The following is a 26,349-nucleotide window of genomic DNA, read 5'->3' as shown; positions in this document are numbered from 1 at the left end:
CAGAAGGCGGAATGTGGGTGGGGCCAGGGCAGCTCTGGGGGTGGGGTCTTGTGAATTGAAACAGGCGGGTCCGGGGTGGTGGTGGGGGGCGGGACCCCCCAGGGCCGGCAGGCCCGGGGGGCGGAGCCCTGAGCCGGGGCTGCGCTAGGGGCAGGTTCTGTAAATAGTGCCCGAGGGGCGGGAAGGGGCGGGAAGGGGCGGGAAGGGGCGGGGCCTTCCGGAGAAGGCCGGGGGTGGGGGCGTGGCAGAGGTGGAGCCTGGGGAGGAGGTCTCTGCAGAGGTGTGCCCAGCCGAGGGTGGGCCCCGATCTAGGGTGGGCGCTTCGCACGGAGCGGAGGGGTGTCAAGGTGGGGCCAGGCTGGGGCTGGGGAGGGTCAGTGGGCCGGCCGGATGAGAGGGCCTCTGTCCGGGCCAGGGGACTAAGGGGACCATGATTTAGGAGCAGGGCCTCGGTAGGGCGGGTTGGACCTAGCCAGGGTTGCGGAGGGCCGGAGTGGGGCTGGGAACACGGGAAGGGCGCACAGGCATCACAAGCGCAAGCTGCGTGCCGTCCTGTACCTGCTAAGGGAGCACCTTCTATGCGCAGGTGTAGTGTTGGGCGCAGGGCGGGGGAGGCGTTAGCGGAAGCCCACGGGGTGCTGGACGGGTGTGTGTCCACCCAGCGGGCGGCCAGGGCTCTGGGAGTCTCCCTGAAGGTGACAGGGGTGGGAGACAGCCGTGCAGCGGGGCCATGGCCGAGGCGGGAGCCAGGGCGGGGGTATGTGGGAGCGGCTGCTGACGCTAGGGCCCCCGGAGTGGGGTTCAAGGGGAGGGGCAAACTTGGGCGACAGAAGTGGTGATTGAGCGCTGCCTTTCATATTTTCACTTTTAGACACGGTCTGGAGTGTGGAAATTAGGAAGGTGGTTGGTTCTGGGCTTCCCCACCCTCACCACCCTTCCCTCTGGGCCCTGGGACCCCTCCCTCTAGCCTGTTTCTAAGCCAGCGGACCTGGTACCTGCCCCCCGTGCCAAGCCCCAGACGCCCGGCTGCCTGGCGACACCTGTGAGCAAATGCTGGGTGAATGAACGAATGAGTGAGTGCTGGTGTGGTGAGGGCGGCACACAGGATGTGACCCCCCCAACAGGGCAGCCACCTCCCACTCCACACACCTTCCTGGGCCTGGGGAGGAGGGGGGCAGGTAGGCCTCTTATTCAATCACCGAGCACACATCCAGCGCCTATCCACGGGTGTCCCGGATGACAGAGGAGGGCTTGCACAAATTGTTCTAATTTTGCCAGGACTGGCCATGAGGAGGGGCCTGCAGACCCCATCCCGTCCCCAGGATGTGCAAAGGCCCTGCAGCCTCCAAGAGTCAGCATCTGGCCAGCTAGAAGCTGGCAACCATTCTCAGGGCCTCCCCGGGGGCTCGTTCAGCTCTGGGGAGGAAGGAGACACCACCAGGATCACGGAAACCGGGGGCGCCTGGGTCGGTGAAGCACCCGACTCTTGATCTCAGCTCGGGACAGGATCTCAGGGGCGTGGGATCAGTCCTGTGTCGCGCTCCACGTGGGTCATGGAGCCTGCTTGAGATTCTCTCCCTCTCACTCTGGTCCCTCTCTCTAAAAAGAAACAGAAACCCCACAGAAACAGGCCTGCACCATTTATTTAGGAAACTACTACTTGTTTTCAGAAGAGGTGGGAGAAACTCCAATGGTCACAAGAGCACAACAGTGGCTGGTCGACACTTGCCCCCCGGGGCCCCCAGGATCCAGAGGGCAACCAGTCCTCTGCAGTGCTGGCCCAGGACACCTCGGGGGTAGAGGCTGCTGTGTCCTCAGCCTGGGACCCTGCTCTCCAGGCCTTCGGCAGAAGCCTGACACGGGCCTCCTCCGGGCAGCCCTCCTGCCAGCACCTTTGTGTTCCTGCCTCCAGACCCAGGGACTCCAGCGCCAGCCCCTCCCTCCGTGAGGTTATTTCTGGCTTCACTTTGCATTTTAAATGAACCAAAGGTGGACAGCTGAACAGCCCCGGCCCTTCCACCCCCGAGAGGCACATTCACAAGGCAGCCGATTCCGAGGCGCCCAGGCTGGGCGCGATGCACAGCAGCACCTCCTGGGAGCTGCAGGCCGGGGCACGGCGGGCGGGGGCCACCCTTCCCTTTCTGTGGTAGCTTCTCAGACGTGCATTGCACAGGTGTGGCTCTCTGGGACTCCTCACCCCACCCCGCCCCCGCCGGGCGCAAACCCCCTGCCTCACAGGACTTGGGTACTGCCCCCACCATCACTGTACCCAACGGGGGCCAGAGCGTGACACGCCCCACACCCAGACCGCCCAGAGCTCTAGGGCCCAGAGCACCCCTGGGCCAGGGTGGCAGGTCCCGGCACTGCTCAGGCACCGACGGAGGTCAGGGCACGTCCTGACCACAGGGACAGCCTGCATGGGGCCTCGTCTGGCACAAGAACACCACCCGACGCCAGGGAGCTAAAATCCATACAAACATTTATTCCGTCCCTGCCTCGGGTTGGGGCTCGGGGCTCAGGGCCCTAGGGGGGCTGCAGGCCTTTACAGACAGCCCCTGGGGGAGGGCGGGGCTCTGGCAGGAAGACAGGGTCCAGAGGCTGATGGGCCCTGGAGGGGTCCGGAAGGCGAGGCCCTGGGGGTGGGGGGCAGGGGGGCTGGCTTGGTTCCCAGAGGTCACGGAGTCCAGGTGGGTTTGGGGAGGCCAGTTCCCACCCGTCCGGCCCAGGCCGGGCTGGACTCTCGGTCCTGGTGGCTGCCAAGGTGCCAGCTGTCGGCTCCCGGCCCTCCAACTCCTCCCCCCTGCCCCACCCCCCACAGGGAAGGCAGCACCAGGGCTTCTCCAGCTGGGGAAAGACAACTGTGCGAGTAGTCGAGTAGTCGTCAGATTTAAATTACAAATAATAAAAATAACAATACAAAATAAAAAAAAAGAAACCCCTGTCTCAAACACACCCACGAAAAGCCTGCCCGGCAGAAGGGGCCGGAGCGGGAGGCCTGGCTGCCGGGGACTCAGCAGGGCCCACTGGGTGCCAGGTGGGGTCTGGCCCAGCCTCATGGGGCATCAGCAGCAGTCTCCAGAGGACAGAAGTCGGGGGCAGAGAGGCGGGGCGGCGCAGGGGGCCGGGTGGGGTCAGGGCTCCAGGTGGTCTCGGCGTGGGCACTCGGCCGCCGGCTCCTCCCGCTCTCTCTGTTTCCATGTCTCGGCGACGTGGACAGGGTTAGCTCTCGAGATTTATTGCACTGTTTTGGAAGAGGCCTGGGGTAGAGGCCGGGCCGGGGCTGCGGGGAAGGCGGGCAGGCGGCAGCGGTCACCGCTTGGTCTTGGCGTCTTCTCGGATCTTCCAGATCACCAGGTGCATGCAGGCGCTGGCGTCCTCGCTGGAGCTGTGCCCGTCCACTGTGGGGCAGAGTGGGTGGGGGATGTGTTGGCGTGGGTGCACCCCGCCCCCGGGCCCCGCTGCCCCTGCTCGCCACCGCCCCCTGCTCACCGTTGTCCTGGATGATCTGTCTGAGGTAGTCAGCCATGAGGTTCCGCAGGGAGCGCTTGTAGGGGAGGCCCAGGCGGTGCGGGAAGAGCACAGACGTGTCCACCACGGTGCTGTGGATGACCTGTGGGCGAGAGGCTGGGCAGAGACCGCGGGGGCCAGGGCCCCAGGGGGCGGGGGTAGGAAGGTGCCCGGGGCTCAGCCCACCCAGCTCCCAGTGTCCTCCCTCCAAGGACCCCAGGCAAGCAGAGCCTGGGGATGGCAGTACCTTCAAGGCCAGCAGGTCACTCTCCAGGCTGTGTCCGATGAGGACGGTGTCGGCGCTGAACATGCTCAGCAGGACAGCCTGGACGTCCCGGAGCGAGATGCTCGTGTCGGCGAGGTCAGCCTCAGTCACCCCTGAAAACCTGGGGCGGGTAGAGCAGGGGCCCTGAGGGTAGCTAGGGAGGCAAATCTGGGGTTCCCACCCTGGGAGCTGGGGCAGGGAGTGGGGGGTCGGGGCCGCACCTGGTGTTGTAGTCAACAATTTCATTGTCCGGCTTGACGAAGGTGTCGTAAACCACCTGCATGTCCGTGTCCACCACCGTGACACGCGTCAGCTCCAGGCCATACGTGGTGTAGGACTGCAGGCCAGGAGGGGTCAGGTGACCACATGCCCCTCCGCCCCCCACCGGCCCCCAGGACCACGGGCCAGACACCCTGCACCCCGAGCCCCAGGGAGCTCCAGGCCTTCTGTGGGAGCGGGGCTGGGCACGAACCCGCGGTGCCCTCACAAAGCCCCAACAGCCCCCTGGTTTGCAAGCCAGTCCCGAGGACCTTGGCTGTGTCGCACGGTGTGCCTGGTGTGCCAAGGGGTGAGACGAGAGCTTCTACTCGGCGGTGGGAGAAAAGCTCGCTTTCAGAGGACGCCGGCATGGCAGCCAGACACAACCTGAGGCACGAGGGAGGCCAGCACCCCACCGTGGTCCGCGGCTCTTCCCCTCACCTGCTCTATCCTGAGACCCACGCCGGCTCCAAGCTGCAGGTGCAGGCGCCCGGCCACCACTGAGTGCACACGGCGCTCAACTCACCATTTCACAGTCAAGGGCGTAAATCCCCGGGTGGGCGTCTCCTGAAAGTTCTTTATCGAAAGTCTTCACAAAGCCTTCGAGGTTTTCCTTCCGGCCGTCCTGCACGTGTTGCTGCGAGCAGAGCGGTGAAGGCCCGTGAGGCTGGCGGGCGGGGGGCGGGTGGTTTCTGGGGGACGCCCCACTGTTCCTAAGGCCGCCATCAGAGGCACACGGATCAAAGGACAGGAAAGGGGGATGCGGGCTCTGGCCCAGGCTGCACCTCATTTCCAGCCAGGCCGGGGGTGCTCCCCAGGCGGGGGAGCAGGGCCCCGGAGACCTACCTTGGCGACCTGACAGCCAGTGGAGCCGATGGCAGCCGAGCAGCACGTGTACTGAGTCTCCCAGCCGCCAGCCACTGAAAGGGAGGAGGAGGTCAGGGCCCGGCCCCCAGCAGCCCAGTCCCACGCCTCCCACGCACAATCGTGGCACCTGATGTGCTGGGGCAGGGGCTTCTCAGCAGAGGAGGGGTGGCCCCTGTGAGGCGGGCATCTACAGCCTCCTCTCCTCCTCTCCTGGGGGGCACCAGGGCCCCTGAGGGAATGAGGATTCGGGACCCCGGAGGAGGGGCCCTCCCCCGGTGTGGCAGCAAGGACACATGTGTCTCGGGGATGGGGGGGGACCCTGGCACACCCACCAGTGGGCAGCAGGCGGCCTGCAAGGGGGAGCACACCACGTGGCCTGCAAGGGTGGGAGCCAGGGTGCGTGGGGGCTGGGGGTTGTGGGGGGGCCTCCCCACCATCCACGCTGGGACACGGCTTAGGAAGGGAGAGGACACGCAGAAAGAAAACCGACCAGTGTTGGTGCAAAGGGACAGCCTCAGCCTGACCAGGAGTCGGCGGGGAGGTTGTGGGGTGTGGTGTCTGCAGAGAGGGCTCACCTCGGTTCCGGCGGAGCCGCCCCCAGTGGTAGTAGCACTCCTCCTCGCGCACGCAGCGGCCCGACGTGGACACGAGGTACTCACTGCCACACCGGCAGCAGATTCTGCAGGAGGCTGTGGGGCGGCGTGGGGGCATCAGGCCCTGAACCCCCACCCTGGGCTGCGCCCCGCCTCACGGCACACTCCCCCTGCCCAGACGGCCCTCCGCAAGCAGGGGGGCACAGTCCACTCACAGTCCTTGGGCTTCTTCTCCTCAGCCGTGAAGATGACGGCGCCCCCTGGCCGCTCGGGGTGTGGGAAGGGGTACCCATTCTCCTTGAGCTGGTCCTCCGTGAGCAGGTACTCCTTGAGGCGGCCGTACAGGGCGGCCCCTGGGGACAACCGGACACGTAGTAAGCCCGCAGCAAGGCCACAGACAGCTAAGCAGGGGGAGGGCCTGGCTGGACGGCTGCAGGGACCAGGCTCACCTTTCAGATCTTCCACCCGGGGGCTACTCGGGCGGCTGAGCGAGAAGCTGGTTTTGGTGGCCAACTTGCCCCCCAGCACCATCTCATGGGACACGACCCTCCGGCCGCTGGTTTCTGGAAGTGGGGGGACAGTAAGCCATGCTCAGACTCCTTCGTCCCTCCTGAGTGCACTCCCGCCCTCCGTGGTGACCTGTCCCCTGGCCAGCTCCTCACCACCCTGTCAGAGAGGCGAGACTGCCTGTGACCTTGGGCAGTCACCCTGCCCCCGCCTAAGCTTTTTGGGGACTGGCTGCTGGTTGCCAGAAGCCCCAGGGCACGTAGGTCAAGGGGCCTTCCAGGGGCTCCGTGGAAGCCTCCCAGGAGGAGCTGTGGGGGCCCAGGCGGGAGCAGGGAAGTGTGCGCACTGGCGGCTTAATGTGCCTTCAAGAGGCAGTAATGACGCGTCCTCCCGGAGCTGAATGCACGCAGCAGGCTGGGCGAGCTTCGCCTTTCAAGAGGCCTCCCCATTAGCAGGCGGCCCCCGGCTCGGGAGAGCCAGCTCGCTAAGGAGGGCGGTTAAGAGCGAGAAGATGCAGGAGTGAGGGTGTGGGGCGGACACCACCTTCCATGGAAGCCCGCCGACCAGGAGCCAGCACCCACCTTTTTGTCTGAGAGCCTCCCCGCGCTCCGAGCGGTAGAAAGCCGGCTGGCCAGGGCCCCACGGCCTGGGGGAGAGTGGTCCCCAGCCACCCGTGCAGCCCTGGGCCCCCTGCTAGAGGCACAAACCCGACTCTTCCAGACATTAATGCCCCGGCCACCCCCCCGGTCTGACTTACTGTTGAGACCAGGCACGGAGCTGGGGACCAGGCCCCGCAGCTTCTTGAGGGTGTTCACAGCGACGTTCAAGTAGATGTTCTTGCTGGGACTGCGGTCATAGGCCACCTTCTCCTCGTTCAGCGCCTGAGGACGGCACACTGCTCAGCCTGGGGGCCCCGGGCCTGGCCGCCCCCGAACTTGGGACAGCCGTGGCCTCCTCAGCTGACCAGCAGCCACCCGCCAGGGTCACGCACCTTCTCTATGGCTTCCTGGTTTGAAGAGCAGAACTTGAGGCATTCCTCAATGAACAAGTTCAGATACCGCTGGCGGATGACCGTGGGGACTTTGCCCCCGAACTCTTTCGGAATAATGGGCTTCTTTAAACTCTAGGGATGACACAGAGCCATCGGAGGTGGCACAGCCCTGCCTGGTCCTCTGATGCATTTCTCAGAACACACAGGCTACAACACACACATGGTGGACCCCGCCGGAAACTCTGGGCTTCGGTGCCCGTGAGGGCTACCACTGGCTCATCAGGGCCAACAGACCACCACAGCGGTGTCGACCAGAGGGGAACCAAGGGCAGGCAGGGTGGCGTACATGGCACCTGTGCCCCCTGCTCTCTCCGAACAGACACTGCCCCAGGGATGAATTCCTTAATGAACAGAAGAGCGGAGGGAGCGGGGAGGGTGCCAGCGAGCTGCAGGGAGGGGGATGCTCACCTGTAAAGATGGGCTGTGGGCAACGCGCTTGGGGGTGACGGTGGTGGTGGTCTTGGACGCCATGCCTGACAACGTGCGGGCCTTCAGGGGCTGGCTGCCTGGCTCGGGGCCATTGGGAGGCTGGCTGCTGCTGGCGGCGAGGGTCCTCTTGGCACCTGTGGGGGCTGGTGGGGCACAGGGCATGTGAGTGCAGGAGGAGAGCACGCCCATCACTGAGCTGCAGAGCACCAAGCAGCCGCGGTCATTGAGCGTCAGCAGGACGTGCATCTCGGAGCACAGGGGGAAGGGCTGGGCTGGGGGGCACGGGCTATGGAATGACATTAGGCTCTATCTGCTTTCGGGCAAGTCCATTGAGAAGGGGGAAACACAAATGGGGCTCCGGAGGCCGGCTCAGGCAACGTCGCCGCCGGGGTGGTCCGGCGAGTGGCAGGGCACGGGTGGAGCCTTTGCCACATGTTCCGGCCCCCAACTCCGAGGCATTGACGCAGGAGGGAGGAAAGGCCCTGGCTCCTGGGCTGAGGACCAGAGGGTATAGGATGCCCTCCCCCCCCCCCGGCCCGGTCATTGTGACCAGCCGGCCTGCCCACTGCTGCCTGTGTTCCCTTTGATGAGGTCACAAACCAAACAGTCTCCCGCCCCCCAGGGAAGAGGGTGCCTGCCTGTGGGGCCGTTTCCAAGGGCTCCGGGGCAGGCGGCAGGGACTAGGGGAGGCGGTGGGGGGGGCGCACGCCTGCGTGAGCTTGGGGCTTCTGGCCAGCCCCGCTCCTGGGCCCCACCCTGCCCAAAGAAGGGGAACAGATGGAGAGCAGAGGGCCCCGACCCCGGCCTCCCGGGAGGACAACGGCACGCAGGCTGGCGCGGCTCAGCCCACACTGGGGCAGCCTCTGCTGATGGGGCAGACACGTGAGCTTTTCAGTAAGGAGAGACAGCTTTTAGATTCATTCAGACTTCCCACGCAGCACTCGGGGCACACGTGGAAAGGAAAGCCAGTATGAGCTTCGGACGGGACTGTCCAGACCTCAGGTGAGTCCCCCTGTCGCTTGGGGAGGCCGCCACAGTGCCTATGGATACTGGACCACCTGCGGCTGATGCCACCCGCCGTGGGCACAGCGAGCAGTGTGCCAGGGCTGTGCCAGGGCTGCCCCAGGCCATCGACAACCCGCGAGACCCGATTGCAGGCAGAAGCTGTGGGTTTGTGAGAGCCGTGTCCAAGGATCCACACGGTTCAGGGCCCTTTTCCCTTGGCCGCTGCTAAAGCCCCTTAGCCAACACCTCTAGCCATTGAGTTCTAAGGCAGGAGCTCCAGGGAGGGGAAGGTCAGAACGCAGACAGCTTATCCTGAAGAAGGTTCTTGGCACCAGGGAAAAGTGGGGGGGGGGGGGGGGGAGTGGCTGCAGATGCCTGCATTTGTGGGACAGCCTTGTCGGGCCAGTTACTCAAGGGAACGTTTAAACCAACAGCAAGGGAGGCCCCTGGGAGCCGATCAGGAGGCAGGGGCCTCTCCAAGTGAGGCTGACTCTACATGTGAACAAGCCCACCCCCCCACCCTGCCAACATCTCCTCCGTTCCAGAGGCGGCTGCCTTAGAGACTCTCACCCGTCAGACAGCAGAGGCATGACCCGGCTTCCCTAGTGGGGGAAGGTGCCCCTCAGAGCAGCAGGGCATCATGATCTAGCCCGACCCCCTCCCGATGAGCTGAAAGCCTCCCTGACACCAGCTTTGGGCAGGAGCCTGGTGCCTGTCCCCACACACCACCCGGAGGCCAGCTCCCTGTTCCTGGCATCACCGTCTAGAGCCCGGTGCCCACACTCAGACTGGCCCCCACCAGGCCACCCGCCTCCAATACCCCAGGAGTCCGGGGGAGGCAAGGACACAAAGACCAGGGACAGAGGGAGAGTCACAGGGAGGCTTCTGGGTCAGGGCCTCTGAGGGAGGCTCTGGGTCTTCCAGATAGACAAGGGATGGGAGGAAGACAGGAAGACATCCCCAGACTCTCAGCCAGCCGCCCACTCCCAGCACCAAAGCCAGGAAAGGCCCAGAGCCGCTGGGCACTGCACCAGGCCTGACTTGGCCTCCTGCTAACTGTCGGAGAGACGTTTATCCCCATGTCACAGACAAGCACACTAAGGCCCCAGCCAGGCCACCATCGCTGGCAGAAGCGGAGCCCGGCCTGGGGTCCCTCCTGTCGCTCCCGAGCCCCTGTGCCCTGGGACTCACCTGCAGCCAAGCGGGGGTTGGGGACATGGGCGATCCTCCTCTTCTCACCAGGAGCTGAGATGTGGATGGAGGATGGCTTCTCTGTTGGCTGCTGGGCAGCCTGGAGCCAGGTGGCTGAGTCCCTCTGGGCCTGCTGGGCCCGCCGATAGCACACCTCCTGGGCAGTGGGAGGCCGGGCAGGGGGTGCTGGGCCTTTCCTCACCGGCTCTGCCTGAGTGATAACAAATTCCCGGCTGGGGTCGTATGCTGGGGGCACCCAGAGCAGACCACGTAGGCCCGAAGGCTGACAGAGCAGGCAGGAGGGCAGGGGCGCCGGAGCCACGGCAGAGTGGGCTGCCCTGGCGCCCTCCTCTGAGTTCCTGGATACCCTGGCAGGAACCGAGCTCGGCAGGTTAGCCCTCAAACTCATGTTGCCTCGCTGTCCCAGGGCACCTCCGTGGTCCTGCTCTCTTGGCTGCTGCCTTCAGAATGCCCAGGCCGTGCCCTTGGCCCTGATATAGGCACAGCCACTATGTGGGTGGGAATCCTTGGGCCCCCTGATTGGATTGGCACGCCAATCCAATCACGCTTGATTCAATCACCTCCAGCCTCCAGCCTCACCAGGGGAGGGGTCTGGCGATTGGATCAAGCAAAGCTCCCAGGTGCTTGGCCAGGAGCCCGCCCTCTACCCGTATTCCCCTATGCCTTCCCCTATGCTTGCTCGCCTCAGCCACCAACATCTGCTCCTGTCTTCAGGGTGGAAACCAAGGCTCAGAAAGGTTGGGCCTGTGCCTGCGACCACACAGCACACCTCACAGCCAGCGCTGGGCCCGTCCCCTAGGGGGCCCTCCCTGCTCTGTGCCCCGCTTCCCCCCAGCAGGGAGCACAGCTCGAAGACCGGAGGTGGGCTCCACACACTTCAGTGCCAGGACACAGGAGTGCCGGGTGTATGTGTGCTCATGGGCAGAGGGACACAGGGATCTGATTCTGCAGACGGGGGCCTTCCCTGCCCTGCCAGCCTCCCCTGGGGACCCAAAGGCAGACTGACCTCCTTGCCTTGCTTGGAGAGATGAGAAATTCTCCTCTTCTGCCCAGGGAACAGAGTAGTCAGAGCAGAATGACCCTTGTCTTCGCTCTTGTCTTCCTTAGGGGGCTGAAACACATCCAACCCTCAATGAGGCTCCCTCCCTCGGGCCTCGCCTCTCCTCCCACACCCGTCTCGGGCTCCTCTGGGCTGCTCCAACCACCAACCACCGAGAGCCTAGATGCAGTGAGATGGAAAGGCAGGAACGCAATCAAGGAAGGGGCTCCCAGGTCTTGAAAGAGATGATGTGGGACCCTCACCTCCAGCCAGGGGGCGCACCCCGCACGCTCGCAGGTGAGGAGACAGGACCCCCTGCATCTCTTGCAGACACACCCCAGCCCTGAGGGCAACACGGTCTCAAGCCCAGACCACTGCCTCGGGTTCCTCTCCCTCACCCGCTCACATGGGGCAGCTCAGAAACGCAGAATGGGAGAACAGGGTGCAGAGATCTGACCGGCCACACCTCAAAGGTCTGTGAACGGAGCAGGGCAGTAAAGGACAGAGCACCCCAGGCGGGACCTTGCAACCCTCACATGAGATGTGGGTTTCAGAGCAGGGACCAGCACGGCGGGCTCTGTCGAACACAAGCTCCCTCTGGTGGCCGACATGGGGGCACTGGACAGTGGGTGTGGGGGGGATGGGGAAGGGAGGGGAGAGAGAAGGGGGAGAGGCAGAACACCACTGCGGGACCCTGCTGGGTGGGCCTCAGGGTCCTGGCAGTGGACAAGGGTGGGAGGGGGGATGGCACACAGCATGCAGCCCCCAAGGGCTCCTGACCGTAGGAGGGGAGCACCCCCACAGAGGCCGCAAGCCCTGGGCAGGGGGCTCACCTGCCGGGCTAGCCGGCCCCTGTCCTCCGTCTTGACGCTGGTGGACTCATTGAAGATGCGCAGACACTCCTCCATGGGGTCGGAGTCGAAGTCAACCTCCTTCTCCAGAGCCGAGTAGTCCACACTCTCACCGGCCTCAGAGGAGGAGGAGGAGGAGGAGGAGGAGGAGGAGGAGGAGGAGGAGGAGGAGGGTGAGGCAGGGGCGGGAGTGGGGGTGGGGGCGGGGGTGGGCTGGGCAGGCGGAGGGGCCTTGAGGCGCTTCCGGGGCCCCTGAGCCGCTGAGCTGCCCAGGCTGCTGTCGGAGTCGGAGTCGGAGTCGGAGCTGAGGTGGGGCGGGACGGGGGGCGCTGTGGGCCCGGGGCCCTCGTCTTCGCTCTCGTCCCCGAAGAGGTCTGCGTGGCTCAGTGCCCGCTTCTGCAGCTTAGGGGCATCCCGGGAGGCACCCTCATCCAGCGAGCGGGCCTTCCGCTCGGCCAGCTTCCCAGATGGGGTCTTCCCACCTGTCCTGACTGGCAGCTGGTGGGCACCCCCGCGGTCGGGCCGGCTTTTCCCTGAGCTGGCCACTGGGGTGGCCGAAGATGGCTTTTTCTTGGTCCCTTCGGGCTGCTCAGCCCTATGCCGGGGGCTGCCGGCCTGCGGGCCCCTCCGGTCTGCCCCGGGCTTCCCGGCCGGCCTCCCGTGCTCTCCGTCTCTGCCTTTGTCCTTCTTCCGGGCGCTGTCCTTATGGGTGGTGACAGGCAGTGCCCCACTTTTCTTCTTCTTGGGTCTTCCCTGCTTGGGGCCGCCAGGCTCCCGGGTGGCCTTGGCGGGCGAGCTGGGCTTGGCCACAGGCGCCCCAGCAGGAGCCTTGGGGGGCTGCCCGAGGTCCTCCACGTCATACTGCACTGCCATCTCCTTGGTCTCCCGCAGGCCACCCTCCTCAGTGTCTTGGCCCTCCCTGGAGCCGGGCTGCCCAGGGGCCTTGGTCTCGGTGCCCGACTGGGCCCTGGGGGGGCTGGTGGTGATGGGCCCGTCCACTGGAGCCGCGGCGGCATCATCATCTGAGTCTGAGAACCTGGCATCGCAGCCGGCGAAGGGGTCGCAGGGCTTCTTGAGGGCAGGCGTGTAGGGTTCGCTGCCCCGGGAGCCCCTGGGCCTCTTGGGGGCCCTGTCATCCTTAGAACTGGCTCTGCTGAGCAGCCGGGCAGAGAAGTTGGACAGAGGGTCATACTCCAGGTCTGTGGACGGCTTGGAGTCATCCAACACATACTTGCTGCTGGGGATGGGGCGGCCATATCGCTGGGGCTGGCTCACAGCCTTGGGGACGTACTCCAGGGCACTGCCACCCCCCCCACCATGGCCCTGCGCCCGATCCAGAGAGGCCAGTGAGTACTTGCTGCCTGCCTCGGCAGCAGTGGCCAGAGGGGTGGGCTGGTAGCTGGCATCAGGGCTCGACAGGCCGGGGCGGCCGCCAGGGTTGTAATCGAAGGACAGCGGGAAGGCGTCCTCATCCAGGCCAGCGGCGGAACAAGTGGTGGGGCCTCGCGGTGCCACGGCGGGGGCTTCGGCTGAGCTGTGCTCACGGGTCGTCTCCAGGAGCTCCTGGTACCGCCGCTGCTCAAGCTCCACCTCAGAGCGCACGGCCTCGATGGCCTGATTGACCAGCTCCAGCTCCAGGATGTCTGAGCGGGGCTCGTCCCCTCTGCCCAGGGCTCCATTCTCCCTCTGCACGGGGGGCTTGGGCAGCTCGGGGTTGTACGGATCATAACCAAGCCCTGAAACGGGAAGCAGGAGAGAGGAGCGGTGAGCGGGCCCCTAAATAGCAACAAGTTGGCCACCCCCGACCTGGGCGTCAGCCCCGAGGCCCAAAGCTCAGAACCCGCAGAGAACCAGAATCAATGGGGGGCTGGGCCTCCAGCAAACCCCCAGGGAGGCTGTGCCAGAAGGTGGAGTTTTCCACAGTGGGCTCCCCCTCCCTGCCCGCACAGGCCCCAGCCCACGCAGGCTGCCAGGCAAGCTGAGGAAGCACAACTGGGCCCCAGAGCCATGGCCGTTTGGCCTGCACTACTCCTGGCACAGCACAGCTCGCGGTGCAGGTTGTGGCACTGGCACGATGGAGGAGGGACATTTCACCGGCTGGACACATGGAATCCAGGAGCTGGGGCCAGAATGGGATTCCCCGTGGGCCCAGCCCTCAGGGAAGCCGCAGCATGCTACTTCCTGCAGACAGGAGCTGGGTGGTTGTGCAGAGAGGGCCTGCCAGCCTGGCAGGACACAGACACAGTGGGGCCAGGGGGTGGGGGGGACGTCCAAAGCTTTCCCTGGGTCAAGGCTTGGGTGGGAGGGGAGCAGAGGGCCGCCGCAGAGGTGTCACCTGTAAGGCTCTGTCCCACAAACACGCTCCCTGCCTCCCTGTAGTGAAGTCCACGGGGCTGTGCATAAGCCAGGAGAAAGTGGAAGCCCACCACCGCTAGGGAGCCCGACAACACTTTTAAGGAAAAAGGTGAGGCAGGATGGTATCTGCTAAGGGTCTCACGGTGTAAAGAAAAAGAAAGCATTGTACGTTCAAATTCCACTCTGAAAACACCAAGTGGGGTGGAGAGCAAAGCTGATGTCCTCATAACTTTTTTTTTTTTTTTTTTTTTTTAGTAATCTTTACACCCACCGTGGAGCTCAAGCTCAGGATCTTGTCCTTTTATTTTTTTGTTTTTAAAGATTTATTCATGAGAGACACGAAGACACAGAGAGAGAGACAGAAACACAGACAGAAGGAGAAGCAGGCTCCTCACAGGGAGCCCGATGCAGGACTCGATCCTGGATCCCAGGATCACGACCTGGGCCAAAGGCAGGTGCCCAACCACTGAGCCACCCAGGCGTCCCAGGACCCCGTCCTTTTAATGTTCCTATCAACCTGAAGGGTCCCCACCCCTAGCAGCGACGGTGGGATAGATGACTCCGGTTATGTACCATCTTCCAGGGCTTATGCTATGAGCCCAGCACCCATGTCACCAATGTCTGCACAAAACTCCCAGAAGACTCTCACTTATGGACAGAACTATGGACACTTTAAATAAAACATAAGCAAAAGAAGCCCAACATTCCAAGAGAAGGATAACATGCCATACTCAATACACCATGTTCAAACATTCCAGAATCGAACGGGTTCATCATTAGAAATCCTATCTAAAATTTAACAACACATTTTATAAAATGACAATGAAATTTTTGAAGCACTAAGTTGTACACCTGAAAGTAACATAACTTCGTGTATCAACTATATACTCAAATAACTTTTTAGGTCTCACTAGAGGTCACTCTGAAGCGTCTCAAGAGAAAACCTCCCTAGATCTCACGCTCTGCCCGCACCTGCAGGGAGCCCAGGGGGACCTATCCTGGACCTCCGCCCTGCAGAACTGTCCGAGAAGGAGTCTTGATTTAAGGCCCCCCGTCCAACGTGACGAGCTACGGCAGCCCCAGGAAACTCCAGCACCACGGAGCGGGAAAGCCGTGGAAAGAAACCGGCACGGCTGGGCGCCGGCCTTCACCACAGGGAGCTTTGTAGGGCACAGTGGCTGGGCCTGGGGCCCAAGGGAGGGAAAGGGATCATTGTGGGCGTGTTGTTTGGCTTTTACCCTGGAACCCAAGTTTAGATTATACTTAGAAGAAAGAAGCGCGTAGCTTCACTTCAGACCACCGAGGACGGGCCAGGACCATGGGTCAGAGAGAGGGAGGCCGGTCCATCACCCACCACCACCGAGTGGGGCACTGGGGAGTGGTCATTTCCCCTCACTCGGGGCAGGATGCATGGCCGCCGCTGCTCAGAGGTGGAGGGACCAGCCAGATGGAAGGCCGTCGTCCCAGCCCACCCTGACCCACCACCAGTCCAAATGCACGGATGGGAGGCCCACTCTGGGCCAAGTCCGCCGGAGTGAACAGAGAGGAGCCAAAGCCTTCCCCTCGGAAGTCTGGGCTGCCAGCGAGGAGGAGGGGCCCACACCCAGCGAGGGGCTGGGTTGGCAGTTCTCAGGGGGCCTCCAATCCAGCCCAGCTCATTCCCCATCCTCCCTCCTGTGGCTAAGATTCCTGCCCTTGCTGTGGGGACGAGAGTGCAGCCTGCCTAGCAGGGATCCCCCTCCCCCAGGGGCTGTTCGGGATGAACGGACGGTCCATCACTGGGCAGTAGGGCCACAAACAGTATGCACATCACCAGGAGCCCCTCAGCCGTTTCAGAGTGATGAGGTCCAAGTTCAGACCTCAGGCCACTTCACACTTTGAAAAGAAGGGTTCTCCCCCCAAGTGCATCTGTGCTTAGGGGGGACCCCAAGGGAGGGAAGGAGGAGGGCCTGCAAAGGGGGGGCCCTCAGGGGAGGGGACCTGAGGCAGGCCTGTCTTCCTACCCTGGAGCCTGTACTGACATTATAAGGGCAATCACACCTGCTCCACCTCCTCTAGCCTCCTGGCAGCCTGGCCTCTCAGATGAGAAGGGGCAAGTGCACTCAGGGTCCCAGCAGCTCAGACTCTGAAGGGGGTGCAGCTCCTGGCTGAGCCCAGTCCAAGCACCCAGCCCCCTGATACGAGCATTCCCGAGCCTGCCAACATGGGGCATTTTCAGCCCCAGCTGGAGGCTGCCTCCCCCACCATAAGGCAAAAGAAACTGCCCTCGGAGTGCCTAAGAAGGTCAAGACCCTGCCCCACTGGGGCCTCAGGTCCTGTAAGACTTCATCAGCAGCCTGAGGGGCTCCAGACAGGTCAAGAAACTTCGAGCATAGCTGCCAGGAGCTGCTACAAACCTGTGGCTTAAAGTGAGCACACGGAGCCCAGAGCTAGGTTACCTGAGGCTTCTGGGAAGGGGACCCTCGTGGCCTCTAGCCCCCTGCCCCACCCTGCTTCCAAGGGCCGGGACCGTGGGGAGCCTGTCAGGACTCAGTTGGTTTACGAGCTGCAGGTGCCCATGGGCCGTGCCCACCCACCTGACAGAGCCCAATGGAGGGCTCTGGGTGGGTGGCAGTCACAGAGGTTGGGAAGGGCCATGGGGCACCTTGGAAGGCATCTCCTAATTATCGCAGAATTAATCTGGATGGAAGCCAAGGGGCGGTTCCTTTGGGGGTTTGCACCTGGTAAGCGTGCGTTTGGTAAACAAGATTAATTAGGCTGAGGAAGAAGTCACGAACCCCTCTTCCCACACCCACTGCCCACCCCCAGCACACCTAGGCCCAGCCTTGCTTCTGTGCCCGCAGAGGCCCCACACCCCCCAGGCCATGCCCAAGGAGAGAGCTGCCCTTCCCCGGCTCCTGTGTCCCGACTCTGACCATTCGCTCCTGAGACAGGCTTCCAGCAAAGGGGGATGCCAGCACCCCGACCCCACAAGGAAAGGTCAACCCCCACTTTCCAAGGCTGCAGATCCCTGAGTGCAAAAACTCACACAAGGCTGGGGCAAGGGTCACTGTGGAGACCACACGGGGCTGAGTGAGCAACAGACGGGGCAGTGGTGTAGCTGCCTCAGATCCCTCCCAACCTTACCTCTGCCGGGACACCCCCGGGCGTGGGCCTCATCCGTGGCTCTGCCCCTGCTCCCACCGCACCCCACCTTCAGACAACACTACACACCCTCCCGTAAAGGCACGTGGAACTAACGATGGCCAAGCACAGAGGCCCCACTGGGGCGGGTCTGTGAGCCCCACCGTGAACCTCAGGAGCCGCTCAGGCTTCCCCTCACATCGTCAGCCCCAAGTCAGCCCATTCCACGGATAAGAAGGCCAAGTCTTGGCCAGCCAGGCTGCTCCCTAAGTTTCACCCAGCTGGTGAGAGGGCTGACCCCAGAGCCTAGGTCCTCTCCCACCTGGAAGGGAGACCTGGTGCTGCCAACGACCATCTCTGCCTTCCTAAGGGCTGGCTGTCGCCCCAGCCCTCCCACCACTCTGCCCAAGGTCCAAAGCCGATAAGCACACACTGCACAGTGGTCCCACCCCGGCTTCGTGCTCTGATAAAACATTAGTGGGACGGTCTTCCAACCCCGGTGGCGGCGGCCGTAGCCTGCTGACCCTGCATGGGGGTGGCAGGGACACAGGGAGGAGTCAGTCCCTCAGCACTCGAGATAACCAGGACACAAGGGCTCATCAGTGGAGAGACTAAACCCACCCAGGCTCCGGGAGCTGCGTAGGGGGCAGAGGCCTTACAAGGTGGTGGTGGTGGGGGGACGTACCCATAAGACCACAGTGGTAGGTAGGGCACTGGCTCACAGCCAGCCCCGGCTTGGCTGGAATGCAGGGTGGGTGGCCAACTGGGGCTCAGAGGGTCCAAGCACCCAAGCACCCACCCCTCACTTTGGGCTCTTCTGGCCACTCCCCAAGTCCTCAGAGGCACTAGGAGCGTCACTACTTCCCTCCAGGCCCAAAGGCTCTATTCCTGAGGACCTTCCTTCTGTCCAGGCCCAAAATCTCCCCTGGGTAGGACGCCCTTACACCTGGACATCCAAGTGCCCCACTCGACAGGGCAAGAGCCTGAAGTCCAGGATGAAAGTACCTGGCCATTCACCCATTCTGGAGCAGAGGGGAGAGTCCTGGGGCACACCAGACCCGTGGGAAGAGAACGGCGACAGCCAATGTAAGTAGATGCACACGGGAGACACATGCTACGTGCCTGACAATGAGGCTGGGCTATGCCTCGGGGAGCAGAGCCTGAGGTCCACCTTCACCTCCAGGACAGTCTGATGACACTGGACAACCTCCCCTCGCTGCCCTCAGCTCTAAAGCCTCCCCCCCCCAAGAAGGACAAGGCCAGGGTTCCCAGGGAAAGAGGGCCCCCGCCAGGCCTGAGACCACCCCCCAGCTCGGCTCCCTCTGGGCATCACTGGCCACCCCGCTATGGGGCTGCCCCTCCCGAGGTCTGATCCCGGGAGGACCAAGACAAGAGTGCCCTGGAAGCAGCCACCGCCCGGCACACAGCCTGCTTGCCATCGTAAACACACCGGGGGCTCAGCTACGCTGCAAACATGCAGGGAAGCATGCGGGGCAGGATAAAAACCAAAGGAAACCCAGGAAGACACAGAAGAGCATGAAAATGCAGAAGAAGAAAAAAAAAGAAAAAAGAAAACGCAGAAGAGCGCCAGAGGGACCGGCTGTGGTGGTCACACGGGCCTCCCGGCAGGGGGCCTCCTCTCTGCTGCCCTCATAACTGGGCTGGTTATTTTTTTTTTAACTTTTATTTATTTATGATAGTCACAGAGAGAGAGAGAGAGAGAGAGAGAGAGAGGCAGAGACACAGGCAGAGGGAGAAGCAGGCTCCATGCACCGGGAGCCCGATGTGGGATTCGATCCCGGGTCTCCAGGATCGCGCCCTGGGCCAAAGGCAGGCGCCAAACCGCTGCGCCACCCAGGGATCCCCAACTGGGCTGGTTATGCCCCCTGGGGTGTGGGGGGCACAAAATTGCTTTCACGGTCCCCAAACAGAACATTTTACAGATTCTCTCACTCCGGTCCTGGGACGCTTCCAACTCCCCAAACACGGGTGGCCAGTGGCTATCCCGGGGGTCACCTTCCTCCACACCACAGGCTCCTGGGAGGTGCCCCGGCCAGCGGGAGGCCCAAGAACACTGCAGCATCCTCTTCCTGGAACATGGAGTCAAGACGTGGGGGCAGCTAGCTGTGTCCCCCAGCAAAAAGCCCACACACCAAAGTCACACATGAGCATCAGTGCCTTTTATTATCTGACCACACAGGTAGGTGACGGGGAAGAGTGGTGAGGGTAGGCTTTCCAGGTGGGCCAGCCCCCTCTTCTCCTTCATACTTGGAATCAGCTTCCTGCCCAGAGCCTGATAGCCTCTACCTCAGCGACTCCTCCAGGCAGCCCTCCAAGATCCTCCCTGCAGAACTGGTAGGACTAAGCGGCTCAGGCAGGCCTGTGCTCTTCCCTAGGTACCCAGCACAATGCTGTAACAGTGGCGCCTGGGGAGGAGGCCCCAGGGCTTTCGGGTCCTGCCTCCTGGAATAGTACCCACATTCCTGCTCTTTGAGGGCTCTCTGGGCCACTCGGCTAGAGAATCAGACACACATCTCTCAGGACAAACAACTGTGATGTGTGACCAACTGGGTAGGGACGGATCTGGCCCCGAGGGACAAGCATGACCAGGATGTGCCTGGAGTGAATGCAGTCCCAGTGCTGCCCAGATGTGCCCTCCATGTCCCCTGCTGTCCCGGAGCTCGACATGCTGACCACCTGGCTCCTGTCTACACCTCGGCCTCCGGTGAGCTGGCCGGCACAAATGTCTGCAAAGCTTTGTGGACGGAGGGAGGGAGTAAAAGAAATACTGGCCGAGGGTCACGGGCCCCCCATGCCTTGAGTGCACGTACTCCCGCGACACAGGCCCCTGTGGTGACTGGAGGACACGGTCCCACGGGACAGTCGGCCCCCAGCAGCCACACAGGAGATCCAGCGGCTCCACGCACAGCCCCCTATTTCCCCCTATTTCCGTCTTCCGGGGCTGAGTGGCCAGACAGCAGCAGCAGCAGCAGCAGCAGCAACAAGCTCTAGGGCGATTAGGAGTCAGTGTGACAACAGTGACCCCTGCTGGACCTGCTGGGGGCAGCAGCAATGCTGGGGAGCAAGTGCCCTTCCACTCTATCCCCAGTCCCTCCAAACCACACAAGAGAACATTCGGGCCTTCCACTGCGCTGCATCCTTGCCCCAATCCTGGATTACCATCCCCCCACCACCACCTTTGCTTCCAGCCACGAGGCAAACTTCTACTCATCCTTCAAAGCCCAGCTCCGTAACCATTTATTTGGGGAAACCTACCTGATGTCCCCGCAACCCCTGCTCTCTGCCCTGGACCCCAGCCCACAGGTAGGTACTGAATTCAGACGCATCCAGAAGAGCCCTAGGAGGGTCCCAGGGCTAGCTCCCAATTTTGCAGAAGACCCCGAGGCCCAGGTACCCCTGCGTGTAAGCACGTGTCAGGCCCAAGCCCCACCGCAGAGCACCCAGGTTCTGGGCCCCCCAGCAGCCTCCCACCCTGTTTTTGTCCTGTAAACTAAAGCACAAGCGGGCGTGCAGTTTCCCCTGGAAGTGCTCCGGGCTTTTCCTCCTGCTTGCCCCCCACCCAGCCTGCTGTGGCCAGGTGCTCACGCGGCCGTTTCCAGAAAACTTCAGTACCTGGGGAAGCCGCCAGACCAAAGGCCCTCAAATGGCAAGCACACACCTGCTTCCTAAAAAGACACTGGCCAACCACGGCAGAAAGTCTGAGGAAGGCTGCGATTGGGGAGGGGGAGAGCAAGCAGGCAGAGACACCCACCCCCGACGCCCCGCAGGCCCCAGATGGCTCCGGGGTCACTGGGGCCCCAGGGACCCGAGCACCTCCTTCCCCATCTTCGCTTCCCTCTTAGCATCCGGCTCTCGGGTGTGAATGAGACCACACCAGCCGGCCGCCCCGCTGCACACGCAGGCAGAGAGCTGAGACAATCCTGTGCGCACACCTCAGTGGCACCCAGTGTGACCCTGAAAGGGGGCCCTGAGTGCACAAGGGGTGGGTGGGGACGACGACGCAGGAGAGCATTCCCACGACACTGTCCATGGAGAGCCCAGGTCATCACCCGTTTTACAGAAGGGCTAAGTGAGGCACAGGAGCCACCACCGGCAGCTGGAGGACAGACCAACCCCTCCCCCAAGATAGGCTCTTTGCAAAACGGAGAGGGAGCCGGATGCCAGCATTTGGGGCTGCCCTCCACCTTCGAGGGCTGAAAGCCAGCCATGGTGCTCGCACCTCTCCTCTGGAGCCCCTGGAGAACTTGGGGGGCACAGGTCCCCCAAGCTCCTCTCAGCTGCCCCAGGGGCTGGGTGCTCATCAGGTTCCTCCATCTCAGTTCAGGGCTGGACAAACCTGCGTGTGTAGGGAAAGGGGCACTCTGGGCACTGCAGGGGGCTGAGCAGCATCCCTGCCTCCCCCCCACCCCAGGGCACCACTGAACTGAACCACACACTTCCCCAGGCGCCAATCCTGGGGGCAGGTTTGCAGGGAGAGACTCAAGGTTCTGCTAACACTAAGCAGATACACTTTCAAATAACAAAAGCAGGGCAGCCTGGGTGGCTCAGCGGTTTAGCGCCGCCTTCAGCCCAGAGTAAGATCCGGGAGACCCAGGATCGAGTCCCACGTCGGGCTCCCCGCAGGGAGCCTGCTTCTCCCTCTGCCTGTGGCTCTGCTTCTCTATCTCACACGGATAAATAAATAAAAATCTTAAAATAATAATTAAAATAACAAAAGGAGCTTTCTGGGCAGACACAGCAACACATGTGTGGCTCAAGCCAAGATCAGGGCAAGAAGGCGGGTTTTGTTTTTTGTTTTTTGTTTTTTAAAGGCTCTCAGGCCATCCAGAGAGGCGGCCAGGTGTGGGAACCCGGGAGGTACAGTCCCAGGATGGCCTCACGCCTCAGAAAACAGAATCCAACTTAATCAGTGCACAGGATCACGACTACAAAGGGCACAAAGCCTCTTCTATGGAAGGCGGGGAGGGAGCACAGCAAGCTGGCAGGGGCAGGACTCGGGGCGATTTACAAATCACGTTTCTTCTGACTTTTCAGTATTGTCCAACGTTTTAAAAATGAACATTACTCTGAGCCCTGAAGAAAAGTGCTATGAACAGAAGCAACGGGTGGGCCTCAACCGGCTGGGACTCTGCCGCCCAAAACCACAACTGTGACGCAGCCCGCGGTAAGTGGTGAATTCAGCGCTTTGAACACCCCAGCACCTCGCCTCTAATCCCATCCTCACGAAAGCCAAGAGCTACAAGACAATGGAAGCACCGACGGTGCTGCAGGCTTCTCCTCTGGGAGCCCGCACGACTGTGTCCCTGGGGGCTGTGGCTTCCTGGGGAAGCAGCGGGGGGGGGGGGGGTGACGCTTGAAAAGAAAGTAAAGGGGCCTCAGCAAGAAACAGCCTGTGACCAAGAGACGCCAGGCGATGCCTAGGTACATCTGTCATCATCGCAACCAGGGTAGGGGGCGCCCCAACTGGGGGTGCTCCTGGCATTGAGCAGGCGGGGGCCAGGGATGCTGCCCACCCAGAGCAGGCCTGGCCCAATGTCCAGTTCCCACTGTTCCTCTGAGCAGCTTCAGAGCTCCCACCCCAGACTAAGCAGGAGGCCCCAGTGGGCCGAACTCAAGGCCACGCTGCCCACCGGCTAGCAAAGACACTCCAGGTTCCTTGCAACCCCCGCCGGGCCTCCAGGCACAACAGGCAACGCTGCTGGCTGCTGAGGTCCTCTCAGGATCTGTTCTCTCTCGGTATCAGGGGACAGAAATCTCCGCAGAATTCACTGGTGCTGAGAAAGTGCCGGATGCAGGAGAGCACACTTCCACTGCATCTCTGAAGAAACCATCACGTGACAGTGAGAAGTCGCCCCCACACGAAACCCGCTGGCACCCTGCCCGAGGAGGGAGCAGCTGAGGGGCAGCGTGGCCGGCGGATCTGCTCAGCGCAGCCATGCCCTGGGGACTGCCTGTTACTGCGGCTGTACCCCTCCTGCTCCAAGCCAGCTCACACAGAGGAAAGAAATTCCACCCTTTGCTCGAAGCCTTAGTTCTCTGGCTCCATCCCCCTCTCTGCCTGACCTTCCGGGCTCGGAGCTTCCCTGAGAAACAAGGCTTGCTCTCCAGACCATAAGCTCCCCCCAACCATGGCCTAATAAGAGGCCCAGGGAGGGGGGGCTGCCCCCACCACGTAGCCATGACCACCCCTGTCCTCAGGTTTCAGCGCTCACGTCCTACTGCTCTCTTTCCCAGGTCTCACTGTTCCCAGCCAGCCCCAGGGCAGAGCATGGGCTGACACACACGGGGTGCTGGGGTGTGTGCGGGACTCACAGGTGCTCGGCAGCTGGCACTGGAAGGAAGAGGTGAGTGGGGCAAGGGCCTGACTGCCCAGACTCAATCCCATCCCCCACTTACCAGCCATGCACACACAGGAGAGTGGCTCCCCATCTCTGGGCCTCAGTGTGCTCATCTGTAAAATGGGGACAATCATCCCTACCATTGAGAGTCCTAGAGCCTACCCAAGGGTGTGCTGCCAACTGGACAATACCACGCAAGAGTCTGGAGAGCCTGCAGCCCACATGGGGTGGGCTGGGGGCAGGGCTGGAAGGGACAGGATCCCGGCCCAGCCCCCTCACTGGCCTCAGACTCCACTGCAAGGCTCAGGTGCCCACTGGCCCAAGACTGGAGGTGCTGGGCCTCACAGGGACCCCCACAGCCCACCTGCAGGCGGCTCCCACCCAGCACCTTAGCAACTTTGTTGCTTAAAAATGAGTTCAAGCAAACCGGGCCCAGCCCACCCTTGCCAGAGCACCTCTGCTTGGGCCTGCACATCTGGACTGCTGCAGCCTCTTCCAGCTGAGAGGAAACGGGGCCTGTCAAAGTCTGGAGCAGGGGAAGCGGAAAGGGAGGGAAAGGACGAGGCACACACGCTCCCCTGGCCTCCCGAGAGGGCAGCGACCCCGTGAGCATGCCACAGAGAAGGAAACGGAGAGGCTCCCCAGCAAGAAACAGGCTGAGCTGGGAACTGACCCTGCCCCTCTGCAGGGGGACGCAGGGTTCTACCAGAAAGCAGACCCCCTTCCTTTCCTTTCCTTTCCTTTCCTGCAAAAGGAACACGCAGACCTTCTGCGGAAACAGGTAGGCGGCTGCGTTTTTTCCCCCACGGCAAGCGGGGCAGACAGGACCACATCACTAAACAGGTTCCCCAAAACGATCCTTCGGGAAACACACTGGCCATCTGTGAGGCAGGAAGAAATGTGCGATGTGACTTACCCTGGGAAGAACGAACGCATGAGGCGAGAAATCAACACCCCAGAGTTCGGGAGGCTGGAAGGCAACATGTGGACTTGGGGCCGAGTCACCGAGTCACCGTGTCAGAGGCCTAAGGGTGTGGTCCTGCCCTCTTTGGACTCACCGTGAGGACCCCAGAAATCAGGGGGCTCTCTGCAAAGCGCTACACACTCCACCAGGCGGTAAATAAACTGCGCTTCAGCGGGAGAGCTGGGCGCCGACTCCCCGCCCTCCCTGGCCCGCACCGGAGCCGGGAGTACCATGATCCGCGTCCAGGCACCAGCGGGCACACGTGTCCTTTCTCCCCGACACCAGCTTCCCCAGGGGCCACACCCGGCGCTCACGCGGCTCTCAAGCCCCCGGCTCCCCGCACAGGTGCGGAGGCAGACAGGGGGGCACTGCTCGCATCGGGCTGGCTGCAAACAGCTGCAGGTGCCAGGGGGCCCGAGCACATTCCCGTGAGATTAGAAAATGCTACTTTTCTTTTCCTGGCCACACGGGGCAAGGGGCCTCTGGGTTGAGGCTAGCCGTCGCGCCCCCCTGAGGGAGAAGGTTCGGAGACCGTGGTCGCTTTTTTGGGGAGAAAACTCGAAGCCGAGACACGATGAGGAGGGAAAGGGCAAGTGGGTCCTGGAGGGCAGAGGTCACCCGAGGGAGCCCGAGCCGCCCCCCGAAGGGAGGGGCACGGCAGCACTTAGTCCTCCCCGTGACACCTCCTCCAAGAAGCCCACCGCACCCGCGGCCTTCCGCAAACCGCCAGGACGGTGACATCCAGCGCGAAGGGACGACGGACGACGCGCAGTCCGCCAACGTCCTCTGCGCAAACCCGGGAGGCCTGGAAGCCCGCGCCGCGCCCGCCCAGCCGCTCGGCTGCCGCTGCCTCCCGGTCCAGCCGCGTCGGACTCCGACTCGACTCCAGCGGGTGCTGCTACGACCGCCCGACGCGGCAGCGGCCGCCGCGGGGGGGGGGCGGGGGGCGGGGGGCACCGGAGTCCGGCCGCGCTCGGCGTTCGGCCTGCGTTAGTGCCTGCGCCCTCGCGACGGCCCAGGACGGCTTCCCCGCCCGCCGTTCACGCCGTGCGCCCACGGGCACCGAGGCTCCCCGACACCCCGCGCCGGGCCCCGGGCTCCCGGGCTCCCGGGGGGGGGGGAGGTCCCGGCCGCGGGGACGACGCCCGCCAGCGCGTGGGGAGGCGGCTGGGCCGAGGCGACGGCGCCGGGAAGGCCGCGGCCGTGGAGTCCAGGCCTGGGCCGGGGAGCCGAGCCGGCTCGGGCGTTACCTGCTGCGGGGGGCGCCGCTCCGCCGCCGACCAGCGCGCCGGGGCCCCGGGCCCCGCGGTGCCGGAAGTGGCAGTAGGGCCGCCGGCAGGGCCCCCCGGGCGCCCCAGCCCAGTAGGGGCAGTCGATGGCCCGGAAGAAGCCGGTGGAGCGTAGCATGGTCCGTCCCGAGGCCGGACCCCGGCCCGGAGCCGCCCGGGCCCCCGGGCCGCTCACTGGCGCCGCGGTCGCCGCCGCCCGCGCCTCACGGACCCCGCCGCCGCCATCTTGCTCCGAGGCCCCCGCAGGCCCCCGGGACGCCGCCGCCGCAAGGGACCTCGGGAGCGGCTGCCCGCGGCGCGCCTGCCCGGGAACGCCTGCCCGCGAGGGACCGAGGCGCGTCGCGCACCCCTGGGCCGGGACAGGCGGCCGCGGGAGCGGGGATGGCGGCCGCGCGCGGCCTCCGGGGGCTTCGCCGGCGCCGCCGCCCGGCCCCCCGAGGCGGCCGCTCAGCCATCTTCGGCCCGAGGCCCCGACGGCGCCGGGGCTGTCCACCGCGCGCCTGACCAGAAAGAAAAAAAAAAAAAAACCTCCCTCAGGACCCAGCTGTCATTCCCTTGCTTCTAATTTGCGTTTTATTAGTGTTGCCCTGAAGTGCCCCCTGCTGGAGGAGGCGAGTCCTGCGGGCGCATCTCCCAGAGTTCCCCCGAAAACCCACCCCCGCCCTGCTGTACAGT

At 63.4% G+C, this 26,349-nt stretch overlaps 1 protein-coding gene across 2 annotated transcripts; it reads right to left on the bottom strand.

The window, feature by feature from the left end:
- Window positions 1–2,462: 2,462 nt before the first annotated feature.
- Window positions 2,463–25,904, bottom strand: REXO1 (RNA exonuclease 1 homolog). Of its 2 annotated transcripts, none has more exons than XM_055343519.1 (16): window positions 25,636–25,904; window positions 11,567–13,320; window positions 10,701–10,805; window positions 9,674–9,884; window positions 7,457–7,620; window positions 6,989–7,120; window positions 6,755–6,878; window positions 5,940–6,053; window positions 5,706–5,843; window positions 5,473–5,586; window positions 4,877–4,950; window positions 4,557–4,667; window positions 3,994–4,109; window positions 3,755–3,893; window positions 3,490–3,610; window positions 2,463–3,398 (listed from the first exon to the last, which is right to left on the bottom strand). In XM_055343519.1, the coding sequence occupies exons 1-16, from the start codon at window positions 25,790–25,792 to the stop codon at window positions 3,310–3,312; spliced, it is 3,663 nt and encodes a 1,220-aa protein (XP_055199494.1). In that variant the 5' UTR covers window positions 25,793–25,904; the 3' UTR covers window positions 2,463–3,309. The 2 variants fall into 2 exon arrangements, with proteins under 2 accessions (XP_055199494.1, XP_055199495.1); XM_055343520.1 differs by lacking the exon at window positions 25,636–25,904 and adding an exon at window positions 23,480–25,359.
- Window positions 25,905–26,349: the final 445 nt, after the last annotated feature.

Source organism: Nyctereutes procyonoides, unplaced genomic scaffold, assembly GCF_905146905.1.
Source record: "Nyctereutes procyonoides isolate TBG_1078 unplaced genomic scaffold, NYPRO_anot_genome, whole genome shotgun sequence".
Taxonomy (NCBI): Eukaryota; Metazoa; Chordata; class Mammalia; order Carnivora; family Canidae; genus Nyctereutes; species Nyctereutes procyonoides.
This window is presented reverse-complemented; position numbering and strand designations above follow the sequence as displayed.

What these genes read in the sequence shown, in the direction of transcription:
- REXO1 (XM_055343519.1), bottom strand. Translation starts at nt 25,792, where the DNA reads ATGCTACGCTCCACCGGCTTCTTCCGGGCCATCGACTGCCCCTACTGG. An exon ending in TCTCCAAGCAAGGCAAGGAG is followed by an intron (nt 9,885 to 10,700) that starts GTCAGTCTGCCT and finishes GTTATCACTCAG; the next exon opens with GCAGAGCCGGTGAGGAAAGG. An exon ending in CCGGGTGGAAGATCTGAAAG is followed by an intron (nt 5,844 to 5,939) that starts GTGAGCCTGGTC and finishes GGTTGTCCCCAG; the next exon opens with GGGCCGCCCTGTACGGCCGC.